The sequence below is a fragment of the Aptenodytes patagonicus genome, chromosome 3, assembly GCF_965638725.1.
Source record: "Aptenodytes patagonicus chromosome 3, bAptPat1.pri.cur, whole genome shotgun sequence".
In the NCBI taxonomy this organism is placed as follows: Eukaryota; Metazoa; Chordata; class Aves; order Sphenisciformes; family Spheniscidae; genus Aptenodytes; species Aptenodytes patagonicus.
In genome coordinates, this window is record NC_134951.1 from 61,645,863 (window position 1) to 61,662,531 (window position 16,669).

Genomic DNA, 16,669 nt, shown 5'->3' on the forward strand with positions numbered 1-16,669 from the left:
TCCCAGCATTTCTTTTGGTAGAAGATTTGCTTATGCTGTGATTTCAATCAAAGATAAAAAGGAAGAGATTAGTTAGAAGAAGTTTTGAGCTGCTGAAGGTCCATCTTGGTTCCAGAAGATGAAGGTTCTGTCTGCAGCATCATGCTCTGTGTTAGTTTTCCATCCGGTTATTAGATTTATTGTGGTTCATTTCATGACTGAGCTGGCCTTTCCTGGACAAACCAGTTCTCAGTAGGAGTTTAGATGACTGTTTAGATAGCCCTAATCATACAGCATAAGATTCAACACAGTATGGAGATTAAAAGGTAGAAGGTTGTGTATCCAGTGCAGTTGAAACCTTGGTAAAGCTAACTGAGATATGAGCTACTTATGTATATCTGTGCAGTGCCTGAATTACATGCCACAATGTCTGTTGGACTCAACATTTTCAGATTTTTGGCAGAGGTGGAGAAATTCGAAACTGCAGGTAAAATTCCTTCCGCCCACAGCCGTTCTCCTTCACCCATCCGCTTAGCATTCCCTCAGGTGTAGACAGGATGTGCAGTCCAGGGTAGATCAGATGTTGTAATGCTTCTGCAGCAGCCTCTCTCAAGGTGCCGGAGGCTGTTACTGTCCCACTGATGTGGGTCACAGGTGGTGCAGCTGTTGTATCATGGGATGCCAACTCTGAGAATGTTCCTCAAGGCACCAAATGGGTCGTTCTGCCCACCAGTGCTCTTTTTCGAGTTAAAATGCTATAGTTAAAATGTTCCCACCACTTCCCTACAGTGGTGTTCCTAAGCCAGAAGCAGTTCCCTGGTCCTGTGGTGATGCATTATGTGTAGCTCTGATCTGCAGAGCTCAAGTCTCCTCCTGGGAACAGACTCTGGCAAAATGTGTCCTTTGAGCTGTGGTCAGGTGTTGCCTGAAAGAATAAGTCTAGTTGATGCTGGTCAGAAATATAATTAGGAAAGTGCTAGCAAACAGCATGGACAATCATAGGCCAGGGCTTCAACCTACTCCCTGAACCTGTGTTGTTTTCTGCCATAGGTGCAGTTTTAGTGACTTATTTTAAGCTTAGCGCAAGAAAGAATTTTGCTGCAGGGGTAAGATTTAAAAGGAAGATTATATATAAGATTGTGTATATGTGAGTAATTACATATACACGTAGCTGTGGACCATTATTATCTCAGTTTTCTTAGATTCTCATGTGATTGTTTGTATGGTAACTTGTCTGTGCCTTGAATTATAGGCTCTTTGGAGGTACAGACTCATTTTCTTCTGCATATAGCATAGGAGACATCTGACTGGAGACTGGGAGACTTGCATATTCACATGTGAGCAATATAAACAGCAATTGCACCAGCACTGGAAGTGCTGCCTTCAGAAGAACTGAGTCATGCGTGGGGAAAGTCTACGCACAAGCCTACTAGTAGGATCACTGCACGCAAGGGCTCAGTGCCAGTACCCTCGCTCTCCTATACACTGCAACAGGAAAACACTGCAAAATCCAAGAGTACATTTGAACAGATACTTTCGAAATGCCATTAATGGCATTTCTAAAATTTGATACACTATTTAAAATTATAAATAAGCTTAACATCTAAATTTAAAGAGGAAGCAAAGTTATTAGATTATTTTTCCTTACTATAGCTGTTTTATGTAAGCTAAACTGATCTAAGCCCAGTGGTTCAGTTTGCTGTTTTTCATTTTCGAAATGAAAGTCTTGGTGTGCTAAGCCTAGAAAGTTAGTATGTTGAGAGAGAATGATGGAAAGAAAAGGGAAACTTGCTATCTAAACCTTTCCTCTCCCATTCGTGCCACTTAGGACAGCACAGTACAGCAGTGTGACTATTTAGTTTCCTGTATCAAATATTTGTATCACAAACAGATCCAGCTTTAAGTAAGGAAATACCCCTGCCCCCTCTCTTATGACCTAAATTGGGAGCATAAGACTTAGTTGTAGACAAGATCCTAATAAATCTTTGGTCAAAGCTGGTATGCCAAAGTGCAAAGGAAATGGGCAAAAATGGAAAACCTGGTAGTTCAGGTCCAATGCATGGAACAGATACGGGTTTCACAAGAGTGAGTATGTTGGCTTGTTCTGTGAGGGGTTTGGGGTGGTGTGGTGTGTGGTTTTTTTTCTCCTAAGCCCTGGATTTCACCTGTTGTTTTAACATTAGTTCTTTGACCTGCCATCTGCCATGAAGAAGCAGTTCTTGATTCTTCGACTCTATTTCTGCCTTATCAACCTGTGAGGTTCGTAATGAAGTTTTCCTGTTCACTTCTGTCAAGAGATACACATCACATAAAAGAAGGGCTTGAGTGCTTGACTTTGGAAATGTAAATGTTTTTTCAATGCAGTTGTTATATAAACTATCTTTTGTTTGAACTACTCAAGAGTTTCTGAAACTCATTGCTCTAGAACTAGTAGGAATCTGTACCTGCAAAGATGCTGTGGTAGAGTGGATCTGTGTAGTTCATATTAATCAGTTCCCCCCTTTTTGGATCAGATTTTAACCTTAAGTAGCATATATCTTCATGGTTACACATCACTTCAATCTGCCTTGAGCCTGAACTGCTGCAGACATGGTGATTTTGCCGTGCTCTCCCTCTGTGCTCTCAGCTGTTCATTTTGGCCAGCTTGCTTTTGCTCGTGTTGATGTTTTGGTGTCACACTGGGAGCTGGATCAAAGATCAGCTCCAATGGGATACAAGATTTGTTTGTTTTGTTGTTGCTTATTTTCAGCTGGTACAAGAGAGGGGATGGGTTGGTGATGAGGAGGAGGCAGCTGTTTTGGCAGGAGCCCATATTTATTTTGGAATAAAGTGACTGTGTAGCTGTAGCTAGAGATTGTAATTCATGTAATCAGTTAGTTGCACAGTTAATTCGGCCATCCTATTGTATAGCTAGCATTCCACTAAGCAGCAGAAAATCCCACTAAGCTTTTTGCAGCTTCAGGCTCTCAGAATATTTTTAATGTGCAGTCAGTTTTGCTGCTATCATCTCACATCAAGTAGTGTTTTGTGTTGCTGTTACCTACCAATTTTGAAAGGTCTTTTCCTGGGAGGCAAGGAAAATGATAGTTAGAATAGTTTGCAGTAGAGAGGCTAGCTAAGAAAATGGAAAACATTAGCCTCAAAGGTCAGCATTTCAGAAAGCTGAGAACCAAGAGGGTTAGTATGAGAAGTTGTGTAATCTTTTCTATTTCAAGGGAGGCTGACCTCCAGATGGCATAGAAGTTTGTGTATGTATCCATCCTCTCAATTCTGATTGACTGAAATGGAAGTCGTAAAATAAATGGAAAAATGTTTGTGTAAGGAAAAACATATTTGAAAAAACACTAGATTAATGTTTTGAGTTTTTTCAGATACAGTTTGTCTGCTTTGCTGGACTATAATATATTATACTGCTTTAAATTATATGTAGATAGCATTTCTGTGTCCTCGTTATGATGATTTCATGCACAAATACTGAAAAATAAAGCAAATCATACTTGACTTTTTTTCTTTCAGAAAAGCAGAGAAAGAATGGAACAAGGATCTGAAAGACTGCTGTGTCACACTGCATCCAAGTTTGAATAGGTTTAGGGTTTTGTTTTGCGGCCAACTAGTTCCAAGAAAAATAAGGTTCATAAGTACTTAAAAGAACATACTTTTCTTTGCCTGCTTAATCTATGTTCAGACAGTGTTGAACCAACAGAGGATTCAAGTGGCCCATTCAAAATGTAAAAACTATTTACCAGTTCAGTTTTGTGGAAGGTGCTGTCAGGGGTGGCAGGTGGAAGAGGAAGCTAGGAACTCCAAACCTGGTAAGGAAGTAGACAGTTCCCGCTAGTTTACTTCAGTTAGTCAGGACCACACATGATAACAAATGTTATTCTGAGTTCATGCGGTTATAGCCTCATCCTGTATTTTAGTACTAAGTAATGTATTTGGAAACATTTGATGTCTGTGTGTGTATAAGATTAAATATATATCCTGGTGGCTGCTATAGTTCTTGCAATTATATACATGCTATAATAGAAAGATAAAGCCTGCAATGAATTTGTGTCAGGTTTTCACAAAAAAAAAAAAATCACAACCCAAAACCAAACCCACAAAACTTACATTTTAAATTATGTGGGCATTTTGTTTAAGAAAGAAGCTTTAACTTGCAGCTTCCCAGATCTGTTGGTTTGGGTTTGTATTTTTTAACATTCATGTTCCATCTCAAATGTCTGAATACTGCAACTGATAAAAGCTTTCAGGTTGCAGAACACTTAATTGTGGCTACAAGCTTCATCTTTGGCTGGGGCATAACAAATACTGAGTAATACAATGCAATGCCTGCTATAATCTGTCTTCCCAGCAGTAGGTCACTGTGACATGCATTATTGAAAAACGTAAATTCAAAGCTTGGGGTTGGGGGGGAAGATACGGAGATATTAGACTAGATTACTAGTGACTATCCTGCCCATCTTGTGCATATTGGTTTCTAAGGGATTGTGGAAACAGATCAGTGCTCTGTGTTAGTTTGGTTAGTAGCAATAAATATGCTGTTCTTTAGGTTCTTCAGAGTGGGAATTCTCCTCTTTCCTATTAAGCTGTTTTTATTAGGAGAATTCATCTGGGAAGCAGAGATGCAGGATAGTGTATTTCCTTTGGTTTAGCATCTGGGCCAGTAGACCAACAAATCAGAGAAAGGGCATCGGTTATATTTTGTATTGCTTTTGTTTTATACTTTAACTTGGCCTTAGACATTACTGTGTTTTCATGCAAAAAGTAATAGTGTTTTTAATCCACACGTTGCAGCTTTAATGTGTTGTTACCCTACAAACAAGTTTCATTTGTTGTTATTTCCTGGTTTTGTGCTGCCTGCTTGTGTCTTCGGCAACTTATTTCATTGACAGGAAGCATGTGATAAGTGCAGTTTTCTTCTGTGTGAGGTATCTTACTGTGTGCCTTAGCAAAAATGTCACTTTGTAGCTATAGAAAGCAGTAAGTCACACTTGCACAGGGTACAGGATATCAGAATTTCGTCCATTTTAATATTATACTCTCTTTGAGTCTGCTTGATATGAAGGAAGTGTATGTATTCTAACACTTAAATACATGTACGATTTTTTTTTTTTACGAGGATAACAACTAGTAGATGGTAAGCAACTAAAATGTTAATGTGTTGTAATAAGAAGAAAATCTGTCAACTTCTTGATGCTGCTTCCTTTCTTTGCACTTCAGCCTTATGCCCAGGCAAAGGATCCTGGAGGGGGAAATGCTGTCTCATGGGTAGTGAGAAAATTATTCATTCTCTTGATCATTAACTCCCATTCTTGCACTTGCTGATCTATAGATGTGGATTGGCATAAAGAGGTAAGCTGAAGTGATGCGTTGAGCAGCTCATCATATAGTCCACCATTAAAGGTAAAATATTTAGTTGGAACAGTGCTGCACAGACAGAGCTACATCACTTTATACAAATGAAGCTATGACTGTTAGACACTGCTGCAGTGTAAAAAAACATTTGCTTTCTACAGGTGAAGTTAAAGACAACCACTGAAAAATGGGTCAGCTAGAGTCATAAAAATGCTCAGCTTGAGCCATTGTGTCAATTAGGTTTTTAATGTGAGCCATTAAAGACAAAAAACTAAATGTTCTCTCTGTGTATAGAACTCTAGGAAGTAGCATTAAGGGTAGCAGACAGCTTCATTTCTCAGTCACGCATCAGAGATCAGGTCAGCTTTGTATTAGCATGCTGGTAGTGACGGATGTAGGAATTGCACATATAAATAATTTTTGGCTGCCCCCCAGCAAAATACTTAAGAGAGATCAGAGGGCCTACTTTGGACTCTAACTGGAACCAAGCAGCACACTGCCAGTCAGTGTGTCTGAGCAGAGGGCACGGCAACTGGTGGGAGTGAGGACTTTGGAAATACATTCTGGGGACTTGGCATGTGACTACACCCTAGGATGTAGTTTCCTGAACAGCACCCCCACACCATGCATTCACCACCGTTTGGTGGTGAACCAGGTCTGGACACACATACAACCAAAAAGCCTTTTGTGGCTGGTTGAATTCCTCAGTCCCGTCCATCAGCTGGTACAGAGCCAGGGCAGCGCCAGGCATGGGCTGCAACTGGAGCTGGTGGACAGGGCTCAGCAGTCGCTTGAGAGATGTGCCTTCCCGTCTTTCAGGCTGAGGCGTTTTGCTGCCAAACACAGCAGAAGTGAAGATGTTGCAGGAGCTTAGATGTGCCTGTGTCTAATGTGGCTTCTAGTTCTTGCTTTCCTTAATCACGATCCAGGTAGGAGGCCTGTCTTTCATCAGACAAGCACCTGCAATGTGCCTCTATTTACTACTTCTACAAACACAGCAGCTGCCATAGCTTTTTTCAAAAAAATAGCCAGGCTCTGGAGGAAGACTTGATGATGATGGTATCTGTTTGACACAATGATTTAAAACGCAGGGAGTGGGAAGAATAGATCCTTTCTCAATTTAAGGAGTTGGCTTGTGATTTTTGCTGTTAGGTGTGGTCTGTAGCAAGCGGGCTGTTTGGCACAGCCTCAGCTCACCCTTATGCAATCAAGAGCAAAAGGAGGTGCCTGACTTCCAGGTGGTAGTTGTGGCCCTTGGTTGAGACCCTTGCTCTTGGCCCCTTTTCCCAGGACCGCTTCTAATATAAGCTTTGTAATCCATTCTGGGCTCTGTAGAGCCCCTTCAGAAGACCAGGTACTCCCTGGTAATAGCCTTGGCAGTGAAGTTTATAACTAGAAGACTGAGATCCACCGCACTGAAAATTGGCCGCTAATTTTTAGGTGATCTCACACATGTATTGGAGGCAACTAAATAAGCTTCCTGGGTTTTGCCTTTTGGCATTTGAGCCACGCAGTGAATTCGGGAAGCAGTTCCTATGCTTAAACCAGGTTACTTCTGCTTTGTTTGATTGGGGCCTTTCCTGGCTTTAGCAATTAGTTCTGTATTTTCTCTCTTTTAAAAAGAAAAAGAACAAGTTAGCTTCCACAACTTCTTGTGATTTTAAAACAGACATTTCAAAAGATGTTAGACCTTTGCTGGGCAGCTACTCTCTTAATTGAAGAGCAGTGGTTTTAAAACAGGCTTTCCAGTTGGGTCAGTGCCCAGCTTGCAAACATGTGGTGTTTTCTCATTTGTACAGATCCAGTGTCCGTCTTGCCAATTTGTCTGGTGTTTCAAGTGCCACTCTCCCTGGCATGAAGGCGTTAACTGCAAAGAATACAAGAAGGGAGACAAGCTGTTGCGTCACTGGGCCAACGAAATCGAACACGGGCAGAGGAATGCCCAGAAGTGTCCAAAATGCAAGGTGAGCTGCTCTACCTTGGCTTGCAGATAGTGGCTTCAAACCGTTTAAATATGTATTTAAAGTAAATATTTGTAGCTTCTGCTCGGCATTGGAAATGGAATTCACACTTGCTGTGCAGATTCTTGTCAATGACCCACTGAGAAAACCAAGTCAGATGTTTTACTTGCTGGTTCCCAGACTGATTCTGCACAATCTCTGCATGTAAAAGCAACGTTATGGAAATCATAAGAGAGGGCTTTGATGTATGCTTATAATGAATATGTGTTACAGAATAAATTATTCCTAAAATAAAGTTTTAAAGAAATGTAAAGTTTTAGAGAAATATGATGCCCTTTGTCAGGTTTTCCAAACAGCTTGGGTGAATTCAATTTCTGAGTAAGGCAGAAAGTACTCTATCAGCAAGTTAACTAAGGGAGACTTTAAGATTTGGCAAAACCAGAAGTTTTTTAGGATTAAACGTCAGCTCTTCACAAGCCTTTCTCACAAATTAGTTTAATTTTCAACACTGAAGTGCAGTCCCACACCCTAAAAATGTCATTAATCTCTTCCAGGATAGAAAGTATTTCCCACTACTCAAATGAGATGCAACAGCCCCGCACGCCCCTGCCCTGGCTGCCCTTAATGAAGGTGGCCATTATGCCGTTATGTTTGTTCACTATTTTTTTTCACAGCACTTATCTCCAGCTACTGACAGAGAAGTCAGTCAAAACCTTGAGAGCACCGTGGTGGTGGGAGACTTTTTTTTTTTTTTTTTGAAAGGGAGTACGTAATCTGAACCTTTCTATTGCTCTACATCTACTTCATGGAGAGGACAAAGTAAGGAAACTGGAACATTTGGTAGGAAATAAATATTGAATGGGAAAACTTACTTCTAAATGTCCAAAGTATACTTTTGTCACACTTTGAGCCTTACCCTGCGCAAATAAGAGAATGTTTATCAGTTTACTAAGTATTTTATTTTGGTCTTGGAGAAAGAAATGCCTGTGATGCCATAGCTTGAAATTGAAAGATTTCAAAACACTAAGAAAAATTCAGAAAGCTCTGAAATCAGCAGTCGGTTGTTTACCCTCCCTCCTGTGCACACGTGACATTTTAACAGAGTTTTAACAGCTTGCTGTCTGGTAAGAGTTGATAGGTTTGAGCCAGTTCTAAAAATGCTCACTTTCTGGGAAATCTTACAGTAAAATCCTTTTATAAACTTTGTTCCTTTTGGAGTGGGAAGAAGTATGTGTTTTGTTTTTAATTCTTTGACTTGTGTCTAGATTCAGATTTTATGACAATGCGAATGATGTAACTATTGAATTAAGTTGTCCAAAAAAAGAAGAAGAAAATGCACCAAGCAAAAAAGTATGAATGTGGAAAAGCAGGGGGAAGAGGGCTGCTAGCTGGAAAGAGAAAGGGACTAAAACTGCTAACCCTAACACGTTTATCCTTAATAAGTTTTAAACTTAAAATGCCAAATGTACTACTGTTTTCACTGTCTTCAAAAGAAAAGGCTGGACGCTTGAAACTTACGCAGGTTAAGTCACTAATTTTGAAGCCTGAAGTTGCATGAGTTTGGCTATTAATTTCAAAAAGACTTTAGGTTTCGTTTCTTAATCAAAAGAAAACAACCTCCTGCATGGTGGGAGGCAGTATGGAAAGTTATGAAACTAGCACAGAAAAAGAAGCTTTGTTAACAAGTCCTTTCTGGTAATGTGGTATTATAAGTTAATATTGAAGAGGGAGTTCAACCTTTTCATAAACTGTGTTGCTACCCCCACTCTTGATACTTTTTCCTTCAGAGGTGAAAAAAATTCTTCCTGCCTACAACCTCCAAACTGTTTCTATCAATACATTGTTTGTTTTTAAATCGAATCTATAACTAGCAAGTAATCAAAAGAACCACTTAGTCAGCAGTTAGTGGTACTGTTCTTTTTCTTTTTTCTTTCTTAATCAGTTATTGAGTAGTTATAAAAAATACATCTTATGCAGCTTTCTTCATCAAAGCATTAATAGATGTCTGGTCACATGGGGATAAACATACCAACAGTTAACAATTTGGAGTCAGGGGGATTTGAGCTAATACTTTCTCTGCCTCTCTCTCCAGCCACACACACACCCCCTAACCCTCTATATAAAATAACATCGAATCAGATGACAATCATATTTCCAAATAAAATAGGGAAAAGAGTGACAGAGAAAACAGAGTTGGTAACATACTATTTGATTTATCCTTGTTCTAGATCCACATAGGCAATGTTTCAGGTGACAACATATTTTATTTTGATATGTGCATATATTCTACTTAAAGAACCTCTTTCATGTTTTGGTTAAAAATTTGCAGCAGCCAAAATTGACAAACAGATGGAGGAAAAGTCAAGATTATATCGTACATGTCAAGATATTAGTATTCAATCTTTATGCTAAAACTGAAGCTAAATTAAAGGTAGAAACTTCAGTAGAGGTAGAATTTCTTTACTGAGATAACTTGTAAAATTACTGGTAACTTCCAAAGTGTGATACTGATTACAGTGTAAACTGTGACCATATTTTACAGATATCTTCTGGAGATAATTATATATACACACAGACACATATACACACAGACTCTTTCTTTAAGTAGCCATACCACGGAGAAGTAGAATGCACAATTATTGTCTTGCCTGGGCATGCAGGTGAGAAAATGGGAACACTCTTATGGTGTGTGTGTATATATAGGCAGATCCTTAGGCAAGTATTCACAAGTTTTTCAGAGGTTTTGGTAAGTGCTTTGAAAGAACATAATCCTTTGTAATGTGAATATTAGCAGGCACTGTCAAATAAACTTAAACTTGATTACTTTTTCTTGTATGTGGACACAGCTTTAGTGTATCTAATAGGAATAGCTTATATTTACCTGGTCTCTCTAAGATATGCTTACATAAGCAAATAAAAATGTTACACACTGTCAAAATCATAGAATCATAGAATCGTTTGGGTTGGAAGGGACCTTTAAAGGTCATCTAGTCCAACCCCCCTGCCGTGGGCAGGGACATCTTCAACTCGATCAGGTTGCTCAGAGCCCCGTCCAACCTGACCTGGAATGTTTCCAGGGATGGGGCATCCACCACCTCTCTGGGCAACCTGTGCCAGTGTTTCACCACTCTCATTGTAAAAAATTTCTTCCTTTTATCTAGTCTAAATCTACCCCCCTTTAGTTTAAAGCCATTCCCCCTTGTCCTGTCGCTACAGGCCCTGCTAAAAAGTTTGCCGCCATCTTTTTTATAAGCCCCCTTTAAGTCCTGAAAGGCTGCAGTAAGGTCTCCCCGAAGCCTTCTCTTCTCTAGGCTGAACAACCCCAACTCTCTCAGCCTTTCGTCATAGGAGAGATGTTCCATCCCCCTGATCATTTTTGTGGCCCTCTTCTGGACCCGCTCCAACAGGTCCGTGTCTTTCTTATGCTGAGGGCTCCAGAGCTGGATGCAGTACTCCAGGTGGGGTCTCACCAGAGCAGAGTAGAGGGGCAGAATCACCTCCCTCGACCTGCTGGCCACGCTTCTTTTGATGCAGCCCAGGATACGCTTGGCCTTCTGGGCTGCGAGCGCACATTGCTGGCTCCTGTCCAGCTTTTCATCCACCAGTACCCCCAAGTCCTTCTCAGCAGGGCTGCTCTCAATCCCTTCATCCTCCAGCCTGTCTTGATACTGGGGTTTGCCCCGACCCAGGTGCAGGACCTTGCCCTTGGCCTTGTTAAACCTCATGAGGTTCACACAGGCCCACTTGTTGAGCTTGTCCAGGTGCCTCTGGATGGCATCCCGTCCCTCTGGTGTGTATAATTGTACGTAATTGTAGATTCATGTTGTGACTATATGTCAGTGTGGAAATACTACAAAATGCTATTTTTTTTCAACTGTATCTTAACTTAATTTTTTACGTATTTTTTGTTTTTAATAGAGCCTTTTCCAAATTTGTTATACACTATTTTGAGAAACTCAGCATAGACCATTTTTCTCAACAAGACTTGTCCAAAAAGTGCTGGTCTTGTTCTAGAGGGAGCTGGCTAATGAGTGCAAATTTGCTACATATTATTAGATGCCTTTTCATAAAATCTGTAACCTTATTTGTCTGTCTCCACTACTGTTTTAGGGTTTTATTTTTAACAATTTCTTGTGACAACATGTTTGCAGCAAAATGCCTTTTTTTCCACAAGTGTTTTTACAGTACAGTAAACCAAGGAAGTATTTCATGTTGGTGTTGTCTTACCACAGATTTCAAAAACATCACTGTCTGAGTGATGAGGAAACACCAAACAGCGGCTCTAGCTTAGAAAGCTTCAAACAGCAGCAGAAATTTAAGTAAACAAGGATGTCAATGCAAATCAAGGAGTATGTACTTCTTATCTGTGGATTTACTGTTCTGATTAATATGAGCATTATCAAATAACTCGGGGCATAGTTTTTGAAGGTGCTCTGCAAATTATTTCTCGTCCTCTGGAGGGAGGAGAGTCCTTGCTTGTATATGAAGGGATAAAGCTGTGCACCAGGTTTTCTTCAGAAGGAGTGGAAGAGAAATGGCCACTCATCCTCAGATCTCTTGGAAGCGATTTTCCTGGAAATTTCTGTAAGAGGGCATGTAACATGCAGAGGGGGTAAAGTGAGAGTCTGAAATAGCCACTGTGCTACTTCAGTTGTTTCCTTAAGACTCTGAGCTGTGTGTGCTTTCCTGTTGGTGTGTAATTTTCACCCCTCTTGTTCTGGGAGCCATTCTTGGGTTTCTGAATGACTAAACCTTTCCCCGTAAGGTGAGGGTACGTCTTTGGGTTTGAGCAGGCTCTGGGTGCAGGATGAAGCCAGTAACACCGACTGAATGCTTGGAGGCAGAAACTGGGCTTGCAGCTGTTGTGCTCTCACCTTGCCTCCTCCACTCCCACCATGCTGCTGGGGAGCCTGCCGTTACAAGGCACCGAACCCCTCATGGCTGCAGCTAACTTTAGTGAGCCGCATTCCTGGCCCTGTGCATTCCCCTGGCTGCGTGCCGCGGTATTGCCGACGGAGCAGGAACACTTGTGCGATATCTGACCCATCGGTGATCGCTTTCCCAACCTATAGATTTGTAATCCATCTCTGGTAGTGGATTATCCTGAGGGGAGGGAGGCATGTCCATGCAAACCAGAGCTGAAGTTGATCTGGTGAGCTGTCATGTCTTAGGCTCAAAAGCAGCCTGACCAAATTGTACAACGTCCATCTGGCATTGTCAGTCTGCGTGCATATGATAGGGAGTCCAAGCCCCACATCTAAGGTTGGGGTTTTTTTTATTTCATTTTTTAATGAAGTCTCTCCTCACAAAAAAAGGGAGAGTTTTTTTGCAACAAAAAATACAGGCAAGCATAACCAGTTGTTCCAAATTTGCAGCTTTTGAAGACAGTTACATATGTGCAGATAAGTATTCACTAAATTTTTTTTAATACTTTACTTTTTGAAGAAGCAAAGATAAAGTACATGTGATTGCAATATGTGTCCGTAAGAAAATAAATCTTATATCAAGTTCTTTGTTTTAAGAGGACAGTATGTCTAGAGGATTTTAAGCAGAAGCAAGTAGATTCAGAAGTGATTTAGGAGTGGTGCCTGGCTAACTGGAGCTGGGATGCTTCTAGGAAAGCGTGGGTAGAAGGATGGCAGGCAGTGTCCAAGAGATGGGTATTTCTTAAAGGTATTGATGGTAGAATGTATAAAGCTATTGCCAGCAGCTCCTTGAAGTTCTTACTACCAAAGAAAAGAAATTTATTTTTGAAACGTGAAGTAGTTTTCATTTGCATCTAGGGTTTTTATAGGCTCCAGGCTTGTACAGATTTTCAGTTAGGATGGATGGTAACTTAATAGATTGGGTTGATAAGTTGGAGAAGAGAAAGGAGAATTCAACAGTCTTGATTCAAAAAGAAAAGAAAACAACCAGTTAATTCTCATTAGTGTCATAAGATCTAATTCCCTCATTTACATTTTTAAGGTGGTGATATGTCACTGAATCAGCAGATAAGGAAAGGTACCTCTAAAATTACAAAATTCTGTATAGTTGCTGTCTGAATTTAGGTCCCCTGAAAAACTAATTGGAATTAAACTTTAAAGTTAATTTGTTAAGGAATTTTAATAGTGACTTAATGTATTTTAATTTCAGTTCAAGTTAATCTCTTCAGAATTAAATTAAATAAACTATGGCTCCATGAGCAGGGTCAACATTTTTTCATATAAAACCTGAAAAGTAAAAGCAAAAGTCAAACTGACAAATATCCCTTTTAGAAGAAAATAGTGTGTAACCTCAGAAGTTATGCTTAAGTTGTTACAATATTGGGTAGACTTTTCTTTCCACTTTGCTTGCAGTCAATGCTTAAATGTGAAAGTTTTGAAGTCAAGTGGCTTATAAAGCTCATCAGTAATGGTATTTTTTCAGGTGCTTCTGGAAAACAGGGCACCTGTGATACAGCAGGCTTCCTCAGGGTAGAGGGGGATAATTGCTTGGTCAGTCTATTTGCATCCCTTCTATGGGATGAATGCAAGTCCACTAGAATACTTGCCCACTAGAAAATAATGTTTTATAGCCCAATCGTCTCTTTTGTGAATGTCTTTCCCCTCTTATGTGTAAAAGAAGCATTTGAAAGTGTAGAAATATGAATTCTGAGATCACTACTGTTGGCACAGGGATGTTGGCAGGTGTACCTGGAACTACTGTTAACTACATCTGCCCTGGAATCTTTTAGCAGAAGTATTGCTGGTGGAAAACATCACTTTGTTACATGTATAAAGTGGCAGTTTCAGTAGCTGTTAGGATGAGCGAGATTTCTCAGATCCCAGATGAACCCTGATCAGCACCAAAGAACAAACACACCTGACTCTCTCAAGAATGTTGGATACCCCAGGAGTCACAAGCCTCTCTTGAGGTGAGAGCTTCATTTGTACCTGAGCTTTCAGCCTCTCTGGTGCTTGCAGGGCCGTTGAGTGTTGATGCCTTGTCTTTACTTGTACCCCCCTGCAGAATAAATACATGTAGATATGGATAAGAATTTCAGGAGGTATTCACTTATCCGTTGCGAGTTTCAACAAATAAAGTTCCCATTGGATGTAAGGGAAAAAAAATATTCCCAGGGAAGGTGGTGAAGCATGGGACAGGTTGCTCAAAGAGACTGTGACATATCCATACTTGGAAAAAAAATGCCACTTAAAATCTAGTGGGATGAGGCCTGGAGCAATCTGATCTGACTTTGAAGTTAGCCCAGTTTGGAGCCAAGGGTTAAAATAGATGACCTCTGAGGGTCACTTCCAACCTCAATTATTAGGTAATTTTATCTGCCATTCCACTGTGGAGCATGGTCTTGGGACAGGGGGGTCTTAGCAATTTTGTGAGCTAGGAACAGTGTGTGTTTACCACCCCATTAGCTATATTTTTAGTTGGCAGGATATAGAAGTAGCTGTGTGATCGTAGTTGATTTAGTGAAATACTCAGCCCCAGGACTACCCTCTCTCCTAAGAACTCTCAGAACTATTAACTAAAACTGAAGCCTTACCAAATCTGTGCAAAGTAGGTAAATGTACCAGTTTTGCAGAAGTGTACATGGAGATACAGAAATGGAGCTATTTATGCAGGCTGTCAGCAGAAAAATAGGTGTAGAACCTAGGCAGCCCAGCTTCATTCTGTACTGCAGGCATTATGAAAGCTTGGTGTAATTTTTTCATACCATTTGTGGAATCTTTCTTTTTTTTTACCAAAAAAAAAAAACCCAAACCAAAAAAAACCTCATACTTTTCAAATTATTCACCCTAACAGCAGAGCCTTTCTGGTGTTTATGACAAAATGCCAAATCAATTTGTGATGGTAATGGGAAAGGGAGTGGGGCCACAGGTGGCATAAGAAGGAAACCCATCCGTGGAGGGGTCAAACAGAGTTCATAACTATATTTACTGTGCTGCTTTTATTTTTAATAAAGTTTGGTGCTAATGTGTCTACTTCAGTAATAAAAACAAGTTTTCAGTAAGGGCAAGAATCACTCAGATTCTCATCTGATAGAGTTTTTAAACTGAGAAGGAGGATTATATAGGAAGTTACGTATGGAAATCTGGAAACAACTGTAACTCGTGTTTGATGCTCTGAAACATGCCTTAGAAAACCATTATTGTCTTAGAACAGCTGCGGTATTAATTAATGCAAATGCTGAGTTAAGCAGGGGGTTGCTTGCAATGTCTTCATCTGACGCATGGACTGCATGGGGTAGTGCCTACTTTCCTGTGCTTAGGGAGAGGGGAAAAAATAATCTTTTCTTTTTTTTCTTCCACTCATACAGATCCACATCCAGAGAACAGAAGGGTGTGACCACATGACTTGTTCACAGTGTAACACTAATTTCTGTTACCGCTGTGGGGAGAGATACCGCCAGCTCCGGTTCTTCGGAGATCACACCTCAAACCTCAGTATCTTTGGATGCAAATACCGCTACCTCCCCGAGAGACCACATTTAAGGAGATTAGTGCGAGGCTCTGTCTGTGGTGAGTGAATAAATGTTCCTTGTGGAGAGCTGCACAATGAGGTGATGGGGTGTGGGGGGGCAATAATAGTTAAATAAAAACTATTGGTTTAAAGTATCGGATGGGCAGCCCGTTGTTTAGTTATGTAAAAGGTGGTTTGTTAAATACATAGCATTTGCACTCCCTGGACTGTGTATGAATAAGTATTGTGTCCTCTTCTGATAGCTTCTGTTTCCTAACCCTTTTTAATAATATGTAAGCAAACTGGAAAAATACTGTCAATATGCATGTTGCTGGCTGTGGTCATTATTCTAAAAGCATATAGGAGAAATGGATCAGAGCAGGAACCTTTTTTAAATGAACCTCTGTGTCAAGGATTTGTTTGAATAAAGCGCTGTTTGGATTTGAACCTGACCTGGTTTTGAAAAACCAAACTACTCAGGTTAGCCCATTTAAATAGGAGGACACTTATCTTTTACCTGTTAGCTTTGGTTCAGATAAAATCCAGCTTAAAACAAAATACAACTATATACATTAATTTATCTCGCAGGATTGTAATGCCAAAAGCTTGACTTTTTTCTTTTTATTTAAAAAAAAACAAACCAAAAAAGGCACTCCTAATTTGCTTTTGAACCAGGTGTATACCTGTTTCAACCTATGGAAGCACAGGAAAAATAGGTAACAAAGTAGATTATTACTTTATGTCATATCTTGCATATGCATTAACTGTAGTCGTAGTGAGTTTACAGCATGTAAAGCTATCTGTAACATTATAGGAAATGGTTGTAGTAGGTGTCCAAAACCGGGGACCTGTTAAGGAAAATAGGACCTTTGGTACTTTGAATTAAGGCATAGAAATAGGAGATGACTTGGAATTCACCTAGGATGAGGAAATGCTTT

At 40.1% G+C, this 16,669-nt stretch overlaps 1 protein-coding gene across 1 annotated transcript in view; it reads left to right on the plus strand.

Annotated features, from left to right (window-relative positions):
* The window catches only part of RNF217 (ring finger protein 217), a 71,576-nt gene that overhangs the window by 35,248 nt on the left and 19,659 nt on the right, over positions 1-16,669 (plus strand). The window contains exons 3-4 of the mRNA XM_076333526.1: positions 7,134-7,298; positions 15,589-15,790. Coding sequence (XP_076189641.1) covers positions 7,134-7,298; positions 15,589-15,790 — 367 coding nt within the window. The remainder of the gene's footprint in view (positions 1-7,133; positions 7,299-15,588; positions 15,791-16,669) is intronic.